Raw genomic sequence first — 26580 nt, 5'->3', positions numbered from 1 at the left:
GCATGGTGTTGTCAAAAGACACATCACAGAACAATTTCAATATAAAAATCAATTTGCATCTATTATGACCCACCCCTGAAGATGAAGGTAAGGGCAGTTCTTGTTAATACATCCCTTGGGGTGGATTAGAGCAATACAGCACTGAATGATTGGTGTTTTATAAATATATATATATATATGTATATATGGTTTATTTTAGAACAATTAGCAACAGAAAGGAGGTATGTGGTCATTCTGGTTATTATTATCTATAGTATTATAACAATATAGAAGTATAAAAATACCACTTAAGAAAATATATAAGGAAAAGAAAGAAAAAAAGAGAAAGAAAGGATAAGAGTTGATAGCAGAGAGGAAAGATAATCCCCACCCACTCAGCGACAAGACTTCATTGCTGCAATTTAGATGTCTGTTGGTCAAAGTGATGGTCACAGTCTTGATCTGTCGGGACTGGGGGAAGCCCACGAAACACAAAGTTCAATGAGGTAATATATGTTCAGGTTCAGGTGGTAATGCCCAGGTACCTCTCCTGTTACAGCACTGTGGATCATGTATAGTCCTTTGGCAGAAAGCCCCAGAAATGAGTCTGGGGCATTACAGGGGTCTTGGATGGTTTATGACCCTTTCTAAGACACGACCATTGTTTCTCATGCCAACTTAGTTGAGCCGGTTATGCCCCATCGGAAGGGATGAATACCTTCAGGCCCATGTGGGAATGCTCCAATACCTCCCCCTGAGGGCAGTTTTATTCCTGAGCCAATTCGGTAAGGGAGGACATTGTTTAAGGGAGGTAAGATAAAAAGCATTATCCCACATCCACAGGATCTGTTTATCAGCCTTCTCCCTTATCTGGCTCAAAATCCAGCTTCTTGCTAAACAAAGGTTAGTTTGTCATGGTCATCCTCGGTGGTGGGTGGGCACCCCCTCTGTTTTACGCAGATGGGAGGTTTCACCACCACACACAAAAACTCTCCTCTTCCCCCCTCAGTTGGAAGGTGCAACCCTGGCCTCAGCAAAGCACCTGCTGCTTTTGTAGATGGTTGATTGTTTGAGTCATTAACCATTAACATTTCAGTCTCTCACAGCATACCCCAACATTTCCATTATGAACTAGAGGAAAACTTACAGTGATTTAGTTTTTTATTAGAAATACCATCCTAACTTCACCTCTTAAAGTTTTGTATAGCTATAGCCTAACCAGTAAGAAAAACTCTTTTGACAAAACAACTACTAAAAGTTGTTCTGGTGGTACATTTAACTGAATAAAAATTTCTACAACAAACAGATAAAATAAAATGTAACAAAATGACCATAATTTAAGTTTAGAGTTCTTGGTTTGCATATCATATTAATCAAGTTTCTTATATTATTTGGTTTGTTAGTATTAGATTCTTGTAAGAATCAGTTCAGACAATAATCTGTAGTGATCTTAAACAAAAATAACAGCTTCAAACATAAATTTTCTCTCCCATTTCTACTCTGCATTTACTATATCATCATACAAAGTAGTTTACTTCATGTAAAGGTCTAATCACAATAAAGTTAATTACTTGGATTGTAAAACTTAACGATGATACAGAATATAATAAACAGCTTCAGAGGGCATGATATATACTTAAAGAGAATACAGCATAAAAGTGTAGAATCTGCATCAGCTACACAAGGACATTCGAGTGCTCATTGAATTATTTCCAGCAAACTTGACACTGAATATAGAGCAAATGTTTTTTCTAGAAAAGCACTTGAAACTATGCATCAGTATGCAAAACTACTTCATTATTTTCAAAAATTTGTTATCATAAAAATAAAACTAAAATTAACAATATTAGTTTCTTCATTTGATACTAAACACTTATTTAAAATATTTAAACAGGTGGCATTAAAAAACCCATGTATTTCTACAGGTTATTGGTAATAGACAGCTGTCACTGCTTGGCACAAACCAAATATATTATGTCCAGACTTAGGAGAAGAAGAATTAATGTAACTGAATATGTCCTTTTTGGAGAAACTAAAAATTAAAAGAGAGATTAACAGGTTTTGAAAGTAATAAAAATTCAAGAGTGTGCAAGTATCCATAGTGTTATTATTAGATGCCAGGTTAAGAACAGTTCTACAACAGAACAGGAAAAGAAACAGACAGGTTCCTCCTGATACCACTTTTCTTTTTCTAATGAAATTCTTTTTGTGTGTAGAAGAAAGTAATATACTTCTGAATTTACTGCCACCTGTAGACAGCCTGCTGTCACAATTAGGCATGTTTTAAACCAACATAATAGAGTAAGATAACCCTACAGAAGCTATTCTGTCCAGTGATTCTGAACAGAAGCAACACTTCATCAAGATTTTGAATCACAAATTAACACAAAGAATGGTAAGATATTGGTATATCAATAAATCATGCAAAAAGGGAGTTGAAATTTAATTATAGGTAATTTGTCTTTTCTAGGAAAGGAGATAAGAAGTTCTCTCTGCAAATTAGAAGGTCACTTAAAAAACATTGATAGAACACAGATACAGATTTTTTTGGCTTTACAGTAAGGAAGATCAGAACAAAAATAAGAGCTTTTAAATCACAGTGTTGTGAATTTGTACCTGAAAATCATGTCTAAGAGCTTTTATTAAAAAATTAGAGTGACTATAGTTAGATCAGCATGGAGCACTGTTAAATTAATCTAACCTAATGAAAACATCAGCATTGCCACAAGAAAATAAATTAGAGATGAAGCAAAGAGCATTAATGCAGGGAAGTACTGAGGAAGACAGTCTGCAGTATTAACTGTTGTGGCAGAAATGTGACAATGCTACAACAGGACTCCATCTCATCACTTCATCACCCAGTAGATCACAAGGAACTCAACAGATTTCTAGCAACATCTTGCTGCTTTCATAGTAACACCACTCCTGATGTATTATGCAGACTTCAGTAACCAGTCCCATAGGAGTCAGCAGGGAATTTTACTCTACAAACGGGATGAGAGCAGACACAGCCATTTTACTACCACTCCTTCTTATTCCTCCTGCTACTTTCATGTAACTTCCTCAAAAATAATTTCCTTCATGTGCTGTGGAATCCCACTTCAAAGCTCCTTTACTTGCAAGCAAACTGAGGGCAAAACCATCCTGTTGACAGTGGAAGCTATCTGATAACAGGCTCCCTCTGAAGAAGAGACCCAGTAGGCCAACTTCCTCCCTGACCCAAGAGCCAGCCCACCAAGCCTTTGCCTGCACACAGCTGTGTGCCTTTCTCCTTGCCAACTGAGTGCTGTCTCCAGCAACCACTTTGCCAGTGCCATCTGTTTCATGTCAGAGTGACATGAAACTCACTGAGGTTTAGGTAGCCAGCCCTAATGTGCTTCTTCACCATTCCAGAACATGCCAAACACAAGTGTTTGGTGGATGTAGAAAGTCTGTTTTCTAGATATAAAAAAAAAAAAAAAAAAAGCTCTTGTAATTTTCTTCCAATTCAGTTCTAACGCTGGTTCTTTACTTCATCACCCACCATATTTTAATTAATGCTAGTTAATTAATATTTTGTGACGTTAGTAGATACTGCTTTTCTTATGCAAAAGAATTTTCAAAGTAAAACATCAAAATTTTTATCTACAATGGAGCATATCTTACATCATGTACCAGAAGTGGTTTACATAAAATAAAAAAAAAAAAAAGAACATTTAGACATGCATGATTTAAAGGAACCTGGAGATAACTGTGTCACACAGCTGTTTATATGGGCTTAAAGCAATAAACTAACAATCTGAGAAAAAGTACACAATGAGGTTGAGATACAAACCGGTAATGTCAAATATCCCTCTGCTCACTTCTTGTTTGTCAGCTACTTCTGTACTCAGTTTTAAAATGAGCAAAATGCATCAAATCAGAAACATTTTCACTTCTCAAAAGAGCCAAGATAATAATATAAAATTTATAAAATAACCAAACTATCAAAAATTACTTAATTGCCACAATCCTTCCTTTGAAACTAGGCAATTTTGTGTCTCTGGAATAGGTCATGTTCCACAAACATTCCACAAACAAATAACATGAGGCTGAACACTTCATGAAGCTGCCGTTTATATTTATACAGAGGCCCATGAGACTTGCTTTAAGCATATGTGAATTACAATGGGATGGCAGGAGCAGGGCTTGTGCATGAGCCATACTCTACTGCTTCCCTGTACCCACACTGTGTCAAAAACGTGCTCTCAAAAGAAAAGCTTTATTTTATTAATAATGATACATAATTTATAACAGACAAACAAAAGGAGCAGAATAGGAAATCTTGCATGCAGATTACCATTATAACACATTAATAAATTCAGGGCCCTGAAACCAAATTGGTTACAAAGCAACAGCAGAAAGAACTACTGACCAAGAAAGGAATCATTTTACTCCTTAGGTTTTTTTATTATTTTTTGTTTGTAATGCTATAAGTTATGCCTTTAAGTATCAATGTGACTTCCTTTCAGTTTGCTTGCTACTTTTACTGTCCTCCCTGCGGGCATTTCTCATAGTCCCTCTGCTTCACAGTGTAACAATTGAATGTTTGATTTTGTGCCAAGAATATTTACTGATGGGCCATACTTTTGCAAAATCTCTCTTTTCACAGAAGCCTTACCTTGCCTTTTAGAACGACCCACATAATTTTTATTCAGAACTTTAGAGTTCAGATTTTTATGATTTTAAGCAGATGATGAAATGTAAGACAACTTTTTTGGAAAAAAGTTCAGATTAATTTTGCTACCCACAATGTATCAATAAACAAAGAAACAATCGTATGTTCATCCATATTTTCACTCATATAGCTGCTAAGATACTGCATTTTATTATTACACAAAATTTTCTATGAAATTCTTTTCAACAGAACATTTGTATTATAGGAGTTTTTTTCATTACTTTCAAGACTAAATAAATTACTTTTATTCACATGCAGGTTAACCCTCCCATTCTAATTACACACAAAAATAATTATGTTTTTTCATGACCACACAGTGCCCATGTGCATATTAAATTTTACCATTATCACACTTCTTGTTTACCTTTTCCAATGTTATCAGCACTACTATACCACAAAATGCCCACTAGAGTTAGAGTTTCTAATGGAAAAAAATCATATTTCATACTGTATTATGTATCTTTGACTTCAAATTTCATTTGTTACTTCAAAACAGACATCCCATTTCAGCTGTAGTCTTTATGTCTATTTTCAGCACTTGAGAATACATGATGATATTTTGCATCCTTTCATTGTTAAGTAAATTGTCTGCATTAAGGCTTTCTTACCTATATGTCCAGTTTACAACTTCATTTGACATAACTTCAAATTATTACATCTTCCTACCTTCCTGATATTTTGGAGCAAGATGCTTTTAACTGCAATATACATTTTATTGAGAAAAACTTGAAAAATGATGAAGTCGTCATTTGTAACAAGATGCAGTTCAATCTAAAAAAATAGGAATCTATCAAATTCCTTGATAAGTTTTCTTACTATCTCACCAGTGATGTATTATCATGGCTGACTATACTCAAAGAATCTTACCTCATGTCTAATTTTGCCTTACATCAATTTACAGGTCTTGCTAGGAGATGAATGAGTCCATTAGAAAGGAGAAATGTTATTCCTGTGAATATTTTTTTCAGATTAAGGTTATTCTCAAATTACCTAAGAAATTATTTTTTTTAAAACATCCTTTTAGCATCTAAAGTACAGATAATTTCAATAGATTTGAGACTGAGAGACATCTTATAAACAGACTACCAATTTTGGAATAGATAATTTAAAATATCTCAAAATACTTTTTGACACATTTTACATCAGCATGTTACATCTGACTTCAGTTCCCCATCCTACTCTAGAAAAAAAGATTAACTAGAGATGCCATTTTAAGATTTTGTTGTCCTGTGTTCTGGTTGACTTTGGTGACCATATCCAGCCTTTAAGAAGCTGGTAATGTGTTTCATAAATTACATTATCTGTTCAGATACTATAACACGCAACTAACAGTTACTCTAAGCCTAAATCTATATTTCAAAAGCTTTTTAGAAAAACATATTCTTTCACCAGAGCTCTATAATGGTAAGTTAGAGTGCTTCTGTGGCAACCATACACATATATATCATGAGAAGTACTTACATATTCCTGATTCAGACTTCTCCCTCTAGGAAGAAGGAAGACTTACTGAAGGCTTTTTCATTAGTGATGAAGTAAATTAAGTTTGTTGGTTGTTTTATTGTGTTGGTTTTTTTTTTCTTTTTAGTTGGTTCTATAATTTCATACAAATATTATTACAAGCCAAAAAACCCAGAAAAACAAATTCAGATGATACTACTCCCAATTTACTTTATATGTAACTGTATTCCTTTGGTGAGGCTTGCACAGAATAAGTGACATAAACTACAAGCAAAGTCATTATTACAGAAAAGAACAACTTACTTTTGAAATAAATCCACTCAGAAGAAAGATGACAGAGTGCAAAGCTACATATATTTGCATAACTCTGCCTAGAAGAGATGAACAGCTAGCATCATGTACTGTGCTCTTTCTATGACCTCTTGTACACAATTCAGCATCAGTTTTGAGCAGACTGAGAAGCCAAAAAATACATACATTCTCAGCCAATTAATACTTGGTTGGCCAGCCTGTAGGCAATAAAAAATAACATATGGTATGCCATAAACCTACATTTATACCAGGCTTGTATTTTTTAGCATTAAAGCAATGATGCAAAATTATAGGGTTTTAATTTCTCCCAAAACAGTCAATGACTAGATTAGAATCATGGTTCCTTTTGTGAGAACTTGCTGCAGTGTAGGCTGCTGGCTGCAGAGACTGCAGCTGCTGGCCACTCTGAACTAATTACTGGCACAGTAAGGAACACTTACCTAAAGCCAGTGGAAGGGAAATGTGAGGTACAGGGAAGGCTCGAGGTTTGGATAACAACTCTGGTTGTACTTAACAGTAAATATGAAGCTTAATATCTCTGAGCTATCAAAGGCAGTTTGATAAAAAGATACTTTTAAGGATCTGAGCAATTTTTTTTAAGCCAGGGAAAGTTAATAGGGATGCTGCAGATGCCCCAGAGAAAGAGGGCAATCTGTCCCACCAGGACACAAAGTCGCCCTCCTAATATATGCCCATCTGACTGCTGTTATGTGGAGCAGCAAAGACTGTATAAGCCTGCTAACTAGGTTAATCACCCAGCCTCTCGAGTCTTTTAACCTATACCTGTTTTCCATTTTATATTTGGAGGCTGAAAATGAAAGGGGTATGAACAATCTACTGCGTTAAAAACATCTTTAACAGTACTACAGAATTTGTTTTAACAATCTCCTAGAAATTATTCAGAACTACGCAACAATTAAAATGCATGAGATTACTACTTAATAGTATCCTGTACCTTTGCAGCTTTGAATTAGCTAGACAATCTTCACAAATATAATCACTGAACTTTTAATTGAATTTTTTATTAATTTCCAGAAATGACACTTCTATAATTAGGGCTGTCACATTAAGACTGTATGCCACCAACCTAAAATGCTTTGAAAGGAAGGGCAACCATTTTAAAGTGTTAAAGTACACATTAAAAATCATTTATAGGAATAATAGTACTGTATTTTTCCTCATAAGGATTTTCTTCTTCCTTATTACATGAAGTGCTCTTTATTCTGTATGTTAGACGAACAATAGAACCCTGATGTAATGATTTTAAAAATCATAGGTGGTTTATAGACCTAAGTTCATTATATCCCTTCAGCCAATCACATGAAGTATCTCTGTTATAATGAAAGAATACGTTCAGATTATTGATCTCTAAACCACTAGGTAAGATCATCTGTGACAAAGTTCAGGAGAATATTAATGACTAATTTTTATCCCATATGAGGGAATTTCAAGACATTTCAGTTGAGAAGTATTTTTGTTTTAAAATTTCAGTGAGAAGTGTCATCCTTAAGAAACCTCAGTTATAACTGAAGTTTTGATAATAAGACACACTGCAGTGGGTCAGCAATTGACTCATGGGTCATGCACAGAGGGTAACAGTGAATAGAGTGACATCAGACCGGTGACCTGTCACTAGTGGGGTTCCTCAGGGCTCCATCTTAGGCCCTGTGCTCTTCAACATCTTCATAAATGACCTGGATGCAGGACTGGAAGGGATACTAAGCAAGTTTGCAGATGACACAAAACTGGGAGGAGCTGTGGACTCCCTTGAAGGCAGGGAGGCCCTGCAGCGAGACCTCGACAAATTAGAGGACTGGGCAATCACCAACTCTATGAAGTGTAACAGGGGGAAGAGCTGGATTCTGCACCTGGGATGGGGCAACCCTGGATGTTTGTACAGACTGGGGAATGAGATGCTGGAATGCAGTGCCATGGAAAGGGACCTGGGAGTCCTGGTTGATGGCAAGTTAAATATGAGTCAGCAGTGCCCTGAGAGCCAGGAGGGCCAACCGTGTCCTGAGGAGCATCAAGAAAAGCATCGCCAGCCAGTCGAGGGAGGGGATTGTCCTGCTCACCTTGAATACTGTGTGCATTTTTGGGCAACGCAATATAAAACAGACATTAAGTTACTAGAGAGCATCCAAAGGAGGGCCATGAAGATGGTGAAATGCCTTGAGGGGAAGCCGCATGAGGAGTGGCCGAGGTCACTTGGTCTGTTCAGCCTGGAGAAGAAGAGACTGAGGGGAAACCTCATTGTGGTCTTCCACATCCTCATGAGGAGAAGTTGAGGGGCAGGTTCCAACCTCTTCACTCTCATGACCAGTGACAGGACCCGAGGAAATGGCATGAAGCTGAGTCAGGGGAGGTTTAGGTTAGATACCAGGAGAAGGTTCTTCACTGAGAGGGCGGTTGGGCACCGGATCAGGTTCCCCAAGGAAGTGGTCACAGCACCAAGCCTGAAAGAGTTTAAGAAGCATTTGGATAATACTCTCAGGCACATGGTGTGATTCGTAGGGATGGTCCTGTGTAGGGCCAGGAGCTGGACTCAATGATCCTTGTTGGTCCCTTCCAACTCAGCATATTCTGTGGTTCTGTGGAATAGGCTCTGGTGCCAGGGCCTACCCCAATGGACCCCTGGATCCCAGAAAGCCCCCAGCTCTTGTTGCACCTTGACACTATGTGCCAATATGAAAAAAACATCTACTGCATTTTTTACTTATATTTTTAAAAAATCATAAGGTGATAAAAATCTACAGTATATACACTACAAAACCATAATAAATATTAAGACAGCTAATATTTAAAATATGAAAAATGCTGTATAAGTGCCATAAGTATATAACTAAAAGCTCATCTTATATTTTTTGCATTACTCTTGCACTTTCACTGAGTGAAAGACCACAGAAATCTGGCAAGATTGTGTATCAGTACAATTAATTTCTACATTAAATTAACCTACTTAATGGCAATACAAATCACTTTGCTGTACAGCTTTGTAATAACCAATGCTGCTAAAGAATCATAGTTATTCAGCTATTCCAGCATACCATTTATGTGGCTCTTTTTTATTGCTTTAAGGAAGCTAGAAATTTTACACACCTAAACGTGAAAGTAAGAGATGCTCAGAAAAGACAGTAAACAGTTCCCTTTTTTATTAAGACTATGGTCCAAAGTTAAGCAGAAAATTTAAAGACACCTAAATGGAACACGTATGAGATGCAGAAAGAAAATAGTTTTGCAGAAAGACTACAACACAAACATCATGTTTTTCTGAGAAAGCTTGGTGAAAGAAGGAAAAATTGAAAAGTATCTTGCTTTCTTAGCTTTTTCATGAGTAGTTTCCACATGCTAAAACCCTACAGTGCTTATTTGCCTATAGCATAAATCAGAACTTTCAGCTTCACTTAATGTCACATTAAATCTTCCTGGTTAGTGGACAGGTTATCTTTTTCTGTTTGTTAACACTAATTTGTTCCTCATCTCCCCTTTCCAAAGTGACTTAAAAGCTTCATTGTAACAGGCTTCTTGACAAATCTGTGCTCCTATGTTTGAACAAGATAAGCTATTTAAATCTCATATCAGAATGTCCACATATCTACTCCAAAAGCCATCTCCAAGTTTTATTTAAAACACTTTTTCAGTCTAGTTTCAAACAGTAATGTGGATAGCATTCTACTGTTCTCTTTGGAAGACTAATGTATACCTTAACAGAGCTCAGTATTAAGAAATTAGTATAATGTACATCATGGTGTATGGAGAGTGCTGTGTTTTCTTTAGTGACAGAAGAAATGAATGACCAGTTAGATTAAAGCATGGGCGACATCTGAGAAGCATTAAAAGGTAAAGAAACTGAAAGGAAATAATTTTAGAGATTTGACAGACAGCAAATTTCCACGACTGACCTGTGTTTTCGTAGACCTAAGTACTCCTGACTATTGTTATTCCTTACTGCTCTATTTAAATTGTTAAGTAGGTAGTTAGAAGTACAAAGTTACATTATTTGTAACTTACTAGAATTTTATGTGCACTTTTGTCCTATAAGCACAAGTTATCATACCTTTCAAAGAAGGCTGCTCTTTCAAAACATGGCCACTCTTATTTCTAATTTAAAAAGGTACATTTTCTAATTAGGTGCCTGTCTTTTACAATAACTTTCAAAATTAGTATGATTTAAAAACTAAATAAAAATGACACAACAATGTTTGATTTTTTTTTAACTCATATAATACATGAGAGGTATAGGCTTTAGGCCATTTAAGACCTTTTTCCTTTAAAAAACTGCACTGCCTCACCATCTTCAGCTTCACTGTGCAGGAGACAGTTTAGAACACGAAAAGCATATGTGCAATCTACAGAGGCAATTTGTTAATCACTGACTTAATGCAGCTGTAAGATGACTCAATTTTCCTGCAATGAAAAACTCTGAACAAAGAAAATAAGGAATGATCTACAGCATGTTGTCTCCTCACTCCTTGATGCAACTGCGCCTCAGTCCTACGGTAGAAATGCAGATTAACTTTTTAATTAAGTGCCATCTATCTTTTTGAGACAGGAAAAAATACATGTTTTTCAGTTTTTCAGAGGAGACAATTTAATATGAAGGAAAAGAGCCATCTTCTATAGGAGACAATAGACAAATGTAGGATTTCATCATTTCAGGGGTGTTTCTACCAACAAATAGGTTGTACCAAAAAAACCCCAAAATATGTAACTGCTCTGTAGAAATAGCATGTTAATTTCCCTGTTTACCCTGACATAGAACACTGCAAAAGTATGAAATGTTATTAAACTTCATGTTGTATTTTGAAACGTAAATTGGTAGCCTGCTTCAATTAGTTGAAACTAAACTTTATAAAAATGCCATAAGGTAAGAATTTAGAACCCAACCTATGTGTTATTCTCAATGTACTCCAACCACTTTGATGAAGTTACAAACCTTTTAACTACAGCCTGTTCACTTTCTTTTGTTTCCATGTGCCCAGCAATGCTGAATACTTCATAGCTACTAAACGACAAATATGGTTGTCCATTCTTCCTATGCCCAAAATGTGGAAGAAACTATAAGGTATTGCTTTAGTTCACTGAACTGCAGATTAACAGAACATGATAGAATAAGCTTCAAAAGTTCTCCATACAAAGCTTAATAAGAAATGGTCCTATGCAGCTCCAGAAGGTCTTAAAGGTCAATTCTCTCTGAAATCCCAAACAGAATATTAATTAGATTTCCAAGACAAAAGGTTGGTATATGTCATATAAGTCGTAGAAAAGCCATTAGAATTTGATTCAAAAATAAAGCCACTAATGTCAAATGCAATGTATTAATTACTTTTGGTGAAAAAGTTTTAGGAGATCAGACTGCTTAGATATGAATGAGCAGAGAAATCCCCTTAAATAATCACTGGAAGTTTCTTAAATAAACCAGGTGCAAAACATCTACCTTTGGGAAATTTATATGGCCACATAGGCTGAGTTTAATTTAAAAAAAAAAAAGGGATGAACCATTTGATTTTAAACTGCAGAACAACAACCAATTATATAGAAGTGTGCCCTCCTTTTTTTTTCTAAATATTTTGCATTTAGAAAAAAGGCTTAACAAGATCAAACCATACCATAGTATTTCCTCTTTTTTCTCTCAAGCTATGAACAAAGGCAATGAACTCTGCCACTGAATAATAAGTAAAGTTGGAATCAGCATGTTGGACCAGGAAGTCTTTTTCAGAAAGAAAGGTAACAAGAGACATAATTGTAGTGGAAGGTAAAATAACCACCATGTATTGTTTTACTAAAACAGTAGAGAAGTTGGCAGATAGGAATTTTTACACTTTCGTGAAATACCAATCTATTTTATCTCTCATAACAAAATAAAAAACACAACCATATATGAACATTGTCCTAAAATAATAATTACCAAAAGTGTAATGTGAATGGTTAGCCAGAGTCCTAGCTACTCTTCTTTCTAAAATCATCATAGTTACATAAGGAAGAAGAATTCAGTGAAACAGACAATGGTAAGTACCAGTCCATATTCATCCTCATTTCACTGTTCTGAAATTAAAGTTTAGCAGTTAACTGTTTTAAAAATTTAATTTCTAATAGACTGTTTTTACCTTCTACACTACAGAGGGGATTTTTTTGTGATTTCCTTGACAACAAAAACCAGGCAAATGCCAAAACTTGCTTTTCAGTTCAGCTGCAGTGTTTTATTCCAGCTGAAGGTGATTTTTTTCTTTTGAAATAGGCAAATTCAAAACAGAAGACTATTTTTAAGTGGAAACTACAAGCATTTCATTAAGGTATTCAAAAATGTTTCCATGTCTCTAAAAAAAGTCTTTGAATTTTCTAAAGCTAGTTCTTTTCTTAGCAAAAACAATAACCCAGTCATGACATCCTCTGAAAAATAGGTCTGGCTGTCAAAACAATAATTTTTAGCAAATAACTTCTTTCTTCACAAAATGCAACCTCTGCTGCTAATGCTGAATTCTACATTTTCCAAAGAATTTTTTTTCCAAGATACATTTATATTAAATGTTTGCAAAATACTCTTCTAATACTGTGGAAGTAAAGACTGAAAATACTTTAAAGAGTTTCTCTTTCATGGAAAAACCAAACTATGACCTAAAAAATAATGTTTTAGATAATAAATAATATTTTATAGTTTGATTATGCAATCAGATTGATTTGGGATTTTTAAAATAAAAATCAATAGAAACTTTTGTGCAAAAACATTTGAATTTTAACAGAAATTCTCAGTCATCAGAACATATGTTATTACTATAAGAACTGATCCAGCAATGGCAGTGTATCCAAGACTGGACATGCTCAGCCATCAGTGCTTTATCCCTGTAAATCTACTCTTGAGAGCAATTAAAACTGCTCCCAACAAATGTGTATATCATCAGCACAAAAATTCCTTTCAGAAGGCATAAACTGCGGAAGTTTTTTTGTGAAAAAGGTCAGGCATAGGGGAAAAGAACCTCAAGTCTCCAATAGATAGAATATGGATTTAGCTACTAGAAATTAAAAGAAAGATCCTGAAGGATACTAAAGGTACAACGCAATAAAATTATATAACTCATACTACTACATTACAGAATTACCACCCTGTCAGAAAAAGAAATATATTACTCATCTTCAGCATGTTGACCATCATCCTTTTCAAATGAGAAGATGCCACAAACCATTTAAAATTCTGCTGATGTACAACATTCCATGTGCATATTCTAATAATATCCACTGTGGCTTTGATTTATGCCACAGTTCTTCATACATAGCACACTTTATACTCACAAAATAACTCACTTCTGGAGGACAATGTACAATAATCATGAGTCACAACTGACTCATGGAAAAAGACAAGGTAGGCAGGTTACCTTCTTACTCAAGGATATGTTCTGCGCAAAAGTGACAACAGAAAATTATTGCAAGGACAATGTATAATGTGCTCTTACTCTTCTCAGAAGCAGGATCATTAAGAGAACCACTAAAGTATTTTGCATTCAGTAGCATCAATACCTTTTAACTTTTCCTCCCTACTTGGAGAAATTTCAGTGGATGAGTCCACTAAATTTAACTTCTTACTGGACATGGTCACATACATTTTCAGATTTTTAAGTGCATCTGAATCGGCAGCTTGTAATTAATTAATATCATATATGCATTCTTATATTTATTTCATTGCTTGCATTCAGACAAGCACATTCATGTACCAGACTGGCATGTTTATAAATATCTAAATAGGTTTTTTTTGTTGTGGCTGATTTTTTCTTATAGGTCTTCCTGGAGGTGTGGATATCAGCCAGTGAAGTTCTAAGTGATGAATTTTAAAAGAAGCCCAAACCAAACCAACCAAACAACAACAACAAAAAAACCAAAGTAGGTGGAAGTCCATTCTAGCTATGATTTTTATTTTTTTTTTTTTAATTTTACATGGGCTCAAAACTAACTAGATCACTTTTGGAATGCAAGCACTTCTATTTTAGGATTAGCATATAGGCTGAAGTTGAAAACCTGCCCTCAGCTGCAAATGATAGAAGTCTGGGAAAGCATTCTGGAGATCTCACAGTATAGGGCTTGTCTTTTTCTACCTCTTCTCATTCAGCCTTCGCTTAAACAATTCTTTGTGAGCAGCTGGTATGTGTACACTCTAGAAACCAACTATATGGGGTAAAGAACTTGGCAACATTTGCCTATGTGTTATGCCTGAGGTCATTCCCCCATTTCCAGAAAAATCAAAGAACTGGAAAGCTACAAAAGTTCTTAAAGTATAGGTCTAGAAAATTTATGCTTTCATTCAGTTCAGTGCCATATGAATATTTTTTGTTTGTTCAAACAACCAGTGAGAAAGAAGAATTTTATTCTTATCTGGATGTCATCTTTAAAATAAATCTATAAACATCTGTAAGTGTACACTCTTTCTTTATTACTAAGAATAAATGAAATCTTTTGTGACTACTTTAAGGAGATTCTTAGCACATCATTATCATCATGCTAATTAGGTAGCAGAGGAAAGTTACTTTGAAAAACAAATAGACATCATGCTGAAGGACTCAAAAATGCAGCATTTCAGATGTTTCAGATCTATCTGCTAGTATTCTTCTAGAAGATAAGTACTTTCTGGTTTATTCTGTCCAGGCAAAAGTGATTCTTCTCACTTCTATTCCTATAACGTCTGAGAATACAAATAACAACTAGCTACAGAAAATTTCTTTTCCTGTATCTTCTAACATATATCACAACATTGATTTTTTTATTACCTTACATTGCTAACAATCTTCTTAGCTATCATAGCTCTGTAATGCACAAGTAGGAAGCAAAATTAGCACAGATATATTCAAACAGAAAATAAGCATCAGTGTATGGCTCAGATTCAAGCATGACTAAATTATGAAGCATTGTACCCAGCTGAAATAGTGAAATCAGAAATACATGTAGTGGTATTTCTAGTGGCAAATGTACACATTTTTGCAAGTTTGACTTGGATTATTTGAGATCTTGTATAACCATTTGTTTTGGAAGCCTGATTATCAGCTTTCAGGCTTAGATGTAGGTTCCCAAGTAATCTTCATTGATCCTTATAAAGTATGCAGAAGTTTCTGTTTGCATGGAAAAAAAAAATCTGCCCATTCACAGTATTTTTTCTGAAGACTTAATCTGAGAATTTATAAAGGCTCAGACAGGTTCAGTTTGTGAAGAACTGTGCTGTTTCTTGAAAGCATTTTTTGAAATTTATGACATATTTTTTGAAATTACAATTTTCAGTAAAAAAACCCTCCTAAAATCTGGCAATTGAGCCTCTGTAGGGACTATATACAATATCTATGAGTTACTACTAAATTGTTGGCTGTATGCTTGTAACAGCACGCCATAGGTGAGGCAAGAAGTAATAGTAGTTCACACTGAAAATAAATCATTAGGACTACAGAATAATAAATACACATTTCTTTCTTAATACAAGAGACTATTAAATTTATATTATAGCTAAGAGCCTAAGTAGAGTTACATGGAAAGGAAAAAGAGTTAAAACAGTTAGTTGAATATTCAGTAAAACAGGATAAAGAGATGGGATAAGACAACTGATTTATTCTCCACATTATAAGGGGTTAGAATTTTAAATATGTTTTGGCTGACAAAGTTTATGCTAGTTTATCGTAGATACAAACAGCAAGAGAAATTATAGTAAGGTATTTGGACATGAATGTCTATAAATTAATGAACAATAAGAAATTCTCTTTCTTAAAAAAACTCATTTTTTCTTGGAATACTTCCGATATCAAGATTTTACTGCTAATGAAAAACTAACTGAATAGGGACAGTTATATCTACGTAGTGTTCATCAATTCACAAGTACTGTCTTTTACATGTTTTGACCAAAGACATATAACAATATGCTTATACACCAATTATATGAGATAGTATTCATCCCTGATCTTTTAGAAAAGACAACATTGCAAATGTGTTCAGCATATCTTAGTGTCTTGGGTTTTCATTATTTCCACTGTCAATCTGATATTATTAAGCAAAGGAAGTATAAAACACAAACTTAGTGTATAAATACAGCCTCCAAATTCCATCTCCAAAACACTTTTGCCCAGATAGCACTTGTATTCATAGTACCAAAGAAAGAGTAACTTTTTTTTCCCAGGAGATCAGAATTTTCTGAATGGAGTATTTATCTCAGTGTTCAATGCCTATACATTTTTTGTCATTATGACAGAAAAAAAATACAAAAATCAAAATTCTGCACTGGAGACTCGGATACTCTCATGGGCCTTATTTTGATAGTAAGAGTGTCCAGGAGCGCTTTTGATCACAGAATCACAGACTCAATTAGGTTGGAAAAGACCTCTGAGGTCACTGAGTCCAACCTACGACCTAACACCATGGCACTAAGTATCACATCCAGTCTTTCCTTAAACACCTCCAGGGATGGTGACTCTACCACCTCCCTGGGAAGTCCATTCCAATATCTATTCACCCTTTTGGTGAAGAAATTCTTCCTAATGTCCAGTCTAAACCTCCTGTGGTGCAGCTTAAGACTGTCCTCTCTTCCTGTTGCTGGTTGCCTGGGATAAGAGGTCAATCCCCACTGGCTATAACCTCTTTTCAGGTAGTTGTAGAGAGCAATAAGGTCTCCTCTGAGCCTCCTTTTTTTCCAGCCTAAACAACGCCAGCTCCCTCAGCCACTCTTCATCAGACTAGTGCTCCAGACCCTACACCAGCTCTGTTGCCCCTTTCTGGATATGCTCCAGCACCTCAACATCCTTGTAGTGATGGGCTCAGAACGACACAGCACTCGAGGTGTGGCCTCACCAGTACCGAGTATAGAGGGACAATCACTTCCCTAGTGCTGTTGGCCACACTATTTCTGACAGAAGCCAGCATGCCATTGGCCTTCTTGGTCACCTGGGCACACAGCTGGCTCATATTCAGGCAGCTGACAACCAGCACCCACAGGTTCCTCTCTGCCCCTTTGCTGAGTTTGTTCCTTAATCACTTGCTCTTTAAGGAGTAGTTGTGTCACTGATGGAAATAAATGGAAAAACCTCCCTACTGACTTTCCTGAACTCTGCCTTAGGACTTCCTGTGAAGACTGACTTTCGCTCTACCCTTCTTCTGGAGTTCTACCCTTCTGACGCAGAAGTATGGTTTATCTACTTGTGCATTACGTTTTCCTTATTATTCCTTCCCTTTATTTACTGCTATGCTCCCTTCTGCTTAGAGTCTCATTAAAAAAAAAATGGGAAAAATAGGAAAAAACCAAATCTGTAATTTTGGTTACTTCATAATTTGAAATAAACCAACATAAAACAAAGAACCTTACTCTAAGTCTCCAAGATTTATTTAATATTATATATTTTGACAGAAGATTCACTGTCATAACAAATTGATTGTCACAGTGTAATTGAGATTTTTTTAGAACACATACATTGTAAAGAATGCAGCTGATCAACAGTAATGAAAAAAAAAACAAAAAAACACAAAACCATCAAAGCCTGTAATCTGATACTAACTAGGAAAAACCCTATGCATAAAGGATAAAGTATACTCAGCAAATGATGATTTGGAGGAGATTCTTGAGTAGACTGTAGAAATATTATATTATATAAAATAAGGTTACTGATCTACCTGGCCCTTAACTTCTATCCATAAAAGTTCACATTCCTGGGGATCACATAAAAGATACATATTCATTAATACAAAAAACCATGCTGTCTTCAGAGTCAACAGGAAAACTCCATAGACTTCAGTGATAGCTAAATTATCCATACTTTAGAAAAAACCCTATGCCCCTAACACAATTTTATGGTTTTGTAAAAATACTCATTAGTATAGGTAAATATTTGTTAAGATAGAAGATAGCCTGAATAAGACATTTCTAGAAATCTTCTGATTCTCAAATATTCTGCATTTCCCTTGCTTTTAATAGAGAAATTATAAAGGAAGGAATATGTGTTTTCAAGATGTTCTTGGATGATGTCTCAGCCTCTACCATTCACTTTCAAGGACATGAGTAAAGAGTATACTAACAGAGGTAAGCTTTATAAAATTGAATTATTTTTTCCAGCTTTTCCCCCCTGTATAGAATAGTTCAGTTGGAAGAGACCTACAAGGATCATTTAGTCCAACTGCCTGACCACTTCAGGGCTGACCCAGCTAAATAATACTATTAAGGCCATTGTCCAAATGCCTCTTAAACACTGAGAGGAATGACTATAGCTGTTACGAAAACTATGGTCTCTACAATTTAATGGCAACTGCTACATTTACAGGGACTTGCATAACCATCTGTGTTCTATTCTATTGACCATCACCATTATATTTTTATCACATATTCATTCATATGTCTTTATAAACATTCAGATAATGAGCCATCAATAGTTAATGCAGCAGTTGATGTACGTGGTTCAAGCTAAAATAATTGATATCCATGTTTATGGAGGAGATATAGAGTGAAATGGGAGTACATAGTCTTGTTGCTAGCTTCAGGCATTCACCACATGTTCCTCCTCCTCTAAATATTTATGTTTCTCTCTTTTTTTCTTATATCCCATTTTTTTCTTCTCTGGATTGTTGCATCACTCTTCTTCAGTCATCAAGTATTAATTACAAACTCCAAAGCTTTTAGGAGAAACTCTTCTGCTTATAAATATTTTGCAATATGCAACTGAATACACGGAACTTTACAACAGCAAGGAAATAAACTCATACTTGAAAAGAATTCAAGTTATTACTAGTATGTATAATTATACCTATGATTGTGCTCTCTTGGGAATATGATGACAATTTAAAAAAAAAAGGGCAGTCTACAGAGGACCCAGCTAAAGCATTGTCTTTCTTACACCACCAATGCAGTCAGTCTGTCTTTTAAGGGCAAAAATTCCAATTTGTTTATGAAAATATTTCTGTTCATTTTTAGTAATTTAAACTCATTTTGGCCATCACAAAGACTTGCTGCTTGCACTGATTTTAGTGGGAACTGCATAGGTTCAGAACAATTAAAAATTATGATATTTTTATTTAGTAGCCTGAACAATTTTTCTCTATGACAGTAGAAATTTAGAGATAGCAACAAACACTGGGTTAAGCTTTAATTTTTACACATGAATATTGAGTTTCTCACTGGAGCTCTGAGATAGAAAATTTGGAATTTTCGCCTCAGACATGTGGGATAGATCTCAATTTCACTACTTGGAATTATTTTTAAATTAATCTCTGTAAATGTGAGGAAAAAATGCATAATTTTGCAGTATAAAGAAAATAGATGGAGAACTTACAGAAGTCCTTAACACAAGATGATGTTTTTAGCACTTCAAAAAAAGTACTGATTATTCATTCAAATATACAGGATGCCATTTGTACTCCATGTTCTTCAGCATAGCCAGAAAGAAATAAATCAAGGAAAAAAGCCATCATTCCATTTTCATCATAAGAACAAGAAATGTTTTAAGAACAATACTGTGGGTCAGATTATTATTTTCACCAAACAGTAAATACCTTAAATCGCTCAGCAAGTGTCCAACCTTAAATGAACAAAATCTACTTTAATTATTACTATTTAAAAATCTCCATATTTTTTCCCAGTGGGCTATTTTATTTTTGTATCTACGTTATTATATGTGTCTATATGTATGCCACTATTTCGTATCCACGGACTATAAGCACACACATTTAAACAGAAAATACAACTGCAGAATAAGGCCCTACTGACTTACAGTTGTCCCCCTATACCTTTCTTGTCCATGCCAGTAAAACATTCATTGTTCATTGTATTGAAAGAAACTGCAAGGCTATCAACAAAATTCTCTAATCACAGTCCTATTAAAGGTTAACATTGATCAAATTACATAAACTGGTTCAATAAAACAAGGTCATTACATTTCCCTCTTTGGATTTTTCCTTCTATCATGCCTCCAGTAAGCATTTCTAAGTGAGTGGTATCCTATTAGATGAAATAAAACCTTAATGATTACCAGTATGTTTCTACTACTGATTTTATTACTGAATTATTGTAGCTAACAACTACAATTTAGTTGAAATCTATGAGGTGCCAGAGGATATCAATGGATTCTTTTTTTAGCATTGCAGTCCCACATTCCAATTCTACTAACTATATCTAGAAAGAACAGATTATTAGAGAGAAAAAATATTTTTGCAACATCCTATAGAATTAAAATTTAACTAGAACTAGGTGTTTAGATCATCAGAGAGATTCACTGGAATACCAATATACTCTAACTTGCTGGAAATAAATATAATGAAATAATTTGTGTAAAAAACAAAATGAAGTTCCAATGCCCTCTCTCTCAGCACAAATTATTCAATTATCTCTACCAAAGAATAACATATTTGGACTGGTTTAGTTTTTAAAGGTCCATTTTAAAGGTAGAGGGTTTTATACCCATGTACAATAAAATTCAACTCATGTAAGTTTAGCTATCTAAAAACTAAGCAGGCAAGCTAGGCGCTGTGCTCCAGCCACACCACCCAAGTTGCAGAAAGCAAGAACAGGGACTGGGAGAATGAAGAACCATTCAGTGTAGGAGAAGAGCAGGTTTAAGATTATCTACATCTAAGAAACCTGAGGGTGCATAAATCCATGGGACCTGATGAGATGCATCCCCAGGTGGTGGATGAAGTGCCTAAGCCACTATCCATCTTATTTGAAAAGTCGTGTCAGCTTTGTAAAGTTCCCACTGACTGGAAAAGCAGAAACATAAGCCCACTTTTAAAAAGGATAAAAAGGAAGAGCTAGGGAACTGAAGAGCTGGAGAGGGACTTTTTACATGGCCATATAGTGATAGGACAAGGGAGAATGGTTTTACACTGAAACTGGGTAGGTTTGGATTGGATAGCAAGTATAAATTCTTCACTATGAAGATGGTGAGACACTGTAACATGTTGCCCAGATAAGTCCTGGGTGCCCCATCCCTGGAAGTGTTCAAGGTCAGGTTGGATGGGGCCCTAAGTAACCTGATCTAGTGAGTGGCATCGCTGCCCATGGCAGGAGGGTTGGAACTAGATGATCTTTAAGGTCCCTTCCAACCCAAACTACTTTAGGATTCTATAACTCAGCCATATTCTATAGTCACAAGGAAAAAAACTCAACCAAACAAATCCAGAGCATTTCCAGATTTCATGATACGGAATGAATTACCCTTTCTGAAAGGCCTAATTTTCCCTTTTTAAAATGAGTTTCTATGTGATTAATACTGAGAGCTTAACTTTTAGTCAGCTTTACTAGTCAGAATGAGTGGTTCTATAAAAGAAATAGCATAGGTGTAGATTCCGATGATCAGATCATCAAAAGAGTTATAGCCATTTAAAAAAAAAATCTGCTAACATAAATGCTCAGTAAAATCAGAACTTTCTCGTAATATAATATTCAAGAGACAATGGGCACAAATGGAAACACGAGGTTCCTCCGGAACATCAGGAAACACTTTTTACTCTAAGGGTGACTGAGCACCGGCACAGGTTGCCCAGAGAAGCTGTGGAGTCTACCCTTGGAGATATTCAAAAGCTATCTGGACACAGTGCTGGGCAGCCTGTTCTTAGTAACCCTGTTGGAGCAGACGAGTGGGACAAGGTGACCTCCAGAGGCCCCTTCGAACCTCAACTATTCTGTGATTCTGTGAATATTAATTTCTAAGTAAATCACTGAGCAAATACATTACTAATGAACAAAATAAACATATTTTCATATCTTGAAACAGTTTTTTGAAAGACTAAAAGAAACACTAAAATAACCACAAAATAAGCTTAGTTCAGCATTGTTTATCAGAGTACATTTATAACTATTATAACTCTTATGATTCTTATGAGTCATTATAAGCCTTACCATGACACACTTTGTATTTTTCCAGCTTTTTTACAAGGCAAGTAATATAGGTGATATTTTCTAGACAATTTAGCTCAGAGAAGATTATGGTGAAATTTGCTTGAGGAAGTTGTAACTGTACGTTTTCCTCTTTCTACCACTCAAAACATGAGTTACCATTTCTAAATACAGTTACTAACCTTTCTAGTAGAACAATTCTTTTGTGCTACAGTAAAAGACTTAATTTTATTCCAACAAAATAAAACCATACTGTTAAATATTTAGATCTTATGCTTCCCCATTAGAGTGGAGTTGTACTGTATTTAGCAATTTTTTTTTTTTGCTGGACTCAAAAGTCATGACCTACATACAATAAATTCCTGTTGTAAGGAAACATGCAGTGCAGATCCAAATACACTTTCCTTAGAGGCTTCTGCTGTCAACAGGAAGCTTTGCAAAGAATAAACAAGATCACTTGTGAGCTAGATTCTTAGTAAGAGAAAACCTATTATGCACAGAACACTTCTCAGTTTAACTGTACTATCACATAATTCTCACAGTTTTAAGTGAAAATATTCAGACTCATGTTTCATTCTTTGTGTGGAATGTTCCCATACAAATAGAATGTCTCCACAATAAAGTCTGAAATAAAGAACATGGTGGGGTGTTCTGGGTCAAGTTCAGAGGTTAACCAAAGGTAGTACAATATATAATGTCTTTCACACCACCTTCATCTTGAAAACAGTTTGAGGTTTTCACTTGTCTTTGCTTAAAAAAGATGTCATTCCTTCATAATTCAAGACCTTCTTTTGATGAATGATATATCTTTATTAGTGGTACCCTATAATAATTTATTCTTTCATAAACATTATTTTTGGCTTAAAACATTTCTTTCATCTTTACTTGGTCATTCCATCTTTCTGTCTTTCCAAGAAAATTTATGAAATCACACATAGTCTCTCTCAACTAAGTTTTTCATAGAAGTAAGAAAACTTAACCATTCTTTTCAAGTAGAATATGTTACTGTCTCTTTCCTCTAGCAGTCTTTTTCTGAAGCTCTTCCAATTTGAGGTTGGTTCTCAATCACTACTGAGCTAAAACCCTGACAAAAAAGGTTCAAACCACCCCTTAATTTAACTGCATTAATACTCACCTAATTCCAATAGCAATATCTTACGTAATACATTTCACAATTATATTTGCCTTTTTTACACCCAGCCCCCATTGGCTACCTAAAACCATTGTATAGCATATATTTTCCCTCTTTACTATTGCTATCTAAAGATCAGAACATAAATTTTTGTTATTAACTGTTATATATATATATAAGGCCCTCATCTTTGTACCGTGCAATATCATCCCACCTCTGTTACTTCTGTTCTTGTGTAGTCTCATACTCATTCCCTTAGTTGACTGTTCAACTCAACTTTGCGTTGTCCAAAATTTTTGCTAGCATGCTATTTCTTGTTGTGGTCAGATTAACAAAAATTGATCTCAAAACACAATCTTAATTAGCTACTACTACTAGCCTCCTTCCATCCTGTCAGTCAACTGTAAGTGAAAAGTTTTCCTCTCTCTCTTTTATTACTTACCTTACTAATTACTATATTGATTTCTCTTACGTACTTTGCATCTGTTAGTAATTTAAATGGGGCTTCAAAAGATACCTGTTTTAGGGATACCTTCGTTCCCTAACCTAACAAATCTGGTACCAAAGAGTCATGTTGAGTTACTCTGTATAAAGACAATTTTGATAAACCCTAGTCATATTTTTAAGTTAACTTTCTGACATATTACTAGTTTTTCCCAAAATAAGTTTTAAAGTCTTTTCTGTTACTGCGTTTAGTTCAGCTGATCTGTAATTGCCTGCTCACTTTTTTCCTCCTACCTTAAACATGGCTATTCAGTTAAACATAGATGTTCATAAAGTTAAGACTGCTAATCTAATGGAAATAAAATTTATTTCAATCACAGCATTTAAGAAGACAACTGTATTTCTGTAACTCAGATTTGAAAGATATAGTTAACTGCACATTGTTCTGTTGCAGTACAGACCAGTATAAAAAATTATAGGCATCTACAGCAATTGGCTACAGAATTAACAGCTGCAGTTGTAACAGCATTACCTAATAACTCAAGCTTATTATTGAATGTTACACAGATGCAGAAAGCCCTCTTCTCTTCAGATTTCTAGCAATAAATCCTTGAATAAAGGATTTATACTCTCTTTCACTTATTCTTTTACACTCTTATATGGAGAAACACCAGTAGAAAAGAAGCTCAGCTGCCCACAAATTAGAGAAAAACTTAAAAAAACCCTTGGTTTTACTGTATATCAAGATCATTGCTACTCCTTTTTGTTTGTCCCAAGCCAACTGTAGTCACTCCTATTGTCTGGAGCTAATGCTCAAGTCAATGCTAATGCTATTCTTCAAATGATTACAGTGTCTCTCTCTTATTCAGTCCTATCCCAAGATATTCCAATAACCTACGGGGGTTAGCCCTTGAGCAACTGCTGCTGTTCCCTGCTCCAGTGGATGCCTTCTTTCTTTTCTATCTTTAAAAATTTTCTCACTCGTTTCATTCATCCTTACCATCTCTTTATTCCAACTACACACTGTCTTCATTCCACCCTAACCACTGTCTTAACATGTATAGAACTTGAACCAGGCAGGTAAGGCTACAGTCACTTTCTCTAGTGAGTTACAGTGAGAGATGCAAAGATAACAACATGGAGAAAAACTGCATTTTGAAACATGATATGTTTCATACCTCTGGCCACATATACAGACTGAAGTAAGATGTTTCTATGCTTTTAATTCTAGTATATTAAATAAATAATTCTATTGATATATAATATTAAAATATATATCAGATTAATATTTTAACTGAAGTAATTGATTTTGAAGATCCTAAGAAAGACCAAGATAACCTTAGATAATTAAATTTATATAATTATTTAAAAATAATTGAATTTAAATATTAAGATAGTTGTTTTTGTGGTTTTGTGTAGAACCTTATTTAACCTACATAAGTTGGTTTTATTTGATTTTAGAAACTCTTATCCAGAATAGTATCTAGAAAACATCCTCTTTTTTTTTTGTTCCCACCATTAGATCTTTGATTTAAATGTTCTCTCACCTGTAGTAAATGCTAGAGCAACAGCCAAAAGAACCAGTAGCTACAGGCCTTCATCTTGCTCTCCTTGAAGTCAACTGCTTTACTCCTACTCTTAACTTTGAAGACAGGTCCCATGGAAGTCAAATCACATACTATTTAATCAGCAGGAGTTCTGCAGCCAACATCAATGGGAGCAAAATTTAGGCCTCAAGGAACAAATCCTGATTAGGGTTAAAGTAAGTGGTATTAAGTAAAAAAATCGCCAAACCTAAACAAAAAACATCTTTATCAACTACGTACCTGAGGCAGCGCGGAGTTCAGCTGTCGCTGGAGGGAGTCTCTGTCATAGATGACATCCTGTAGGCGTTGCTGTGCCAGTGACAAGCTTTCCTGTGTCTCCCGAAGAGTATCAAGGAGGCGGTCCCTTTCATCCAGCATATTCACCATCAGCTGCTCAAAATGAGAATCCGAGTCCGAGCCACTGCTTTGGGACCCCCGTTGACTCATCGGGGTGTCCTCATTTATCGTTGGCATCACTTCACACATCATTTCTTTAAAAAGAAAACAAATCAAGGAAAAGCTCTTCAGTACAGAAAACATTTGAGGAGATTTTGTGAGAGGAATTAACTCTGTCGCATGGACACAGTTAATAGATTATTGCATTGTTCCCTCTTTCAAATTTGTGCTCAGTGTTAATCAGATGGTCGATAGACAGGGATTAAATACAGTGACTAAATCCAAACAGCAAAGACTTTGAATGTGCTTCCTAAACTGAGAGAAGACTGACTGGAAGGAGATGGACATTAACAGAACACTTAAATTAACAGTTTTGCAAATAATACTCTCTTAAAATGACAGAAAATACTTCCTCTGCAATTGTAGTCTCCTTTATTGTTGATTTTCTCCCTTCTCTTACTTAATTTCATTGTTGAGTTGTTGGTATTGATGTCAATATCTGCCACTAATTGCCAGATTTTGTCATCCTCTAGGCAATTCTACAGTACAGCTCAGGCTAACCATTGATCCCATATCATGCTGCCTTAACACCAGGTTAATCTATTTTTCTATCTAGTTATTCCCACCCTTAGGAGAAATTATTCTCCAGTGAGCTTGTTCAGTAAGAGGTCAAGAACTAGAAATTCTCTGCTAATTACATCCCTGTGATATCTTGTGCAAATTGAATTATCAGGAACAGAAT

At 35.2% G+C, this 26580-nt stretch overlaps 1 protein-coding gene across 10 annotated transcripts in view; it reads right to left on the bottom strand.

The window, feature by feature from the left end:
- PPFIA2 (PTPRF interacting protein alpha 2) overlaps positions 1-26580 on the bottom strand; it is a 330580-nt gene that overhangs the window by 291715 nt on the left and 12285 nt on the right. For all 10 annotated transcript variants that reach the window (XM_018080360.2, XM_018080361.2, XM_018080364.2 and 7 more), the window contains exon 2: positions 25683-25933. In XM_018080360.2, coding sequence (XP_017935849.1) covers positions 25683-25931 — 249 coding nt within the window. In that variant the 5' untranslated portion in view covers positions 25932-25933. The remainder of the gene's footprint in view (positions 1-25682; positions 25934-26580) is intronic.

The sequence above is a fragment of the Manacus vitellinus genome, unplaced genomic scaffold, assembly GCF_001715985.3.
Source record: "Manacus vitellinus isolate BGI_N305 unplaced genomic scaffold, ASM171598v3 scaffold_5_pilon, whole genome shotgun sequence".
NCBI lineage: Eukaryota > Metazoa > Chordata > Aves > Passeriformes > Pipridae > Manacus > Manacus vitellinus.
This window is presented reverse-complemented; position numbering and strand designations above follow the sequence as displayed.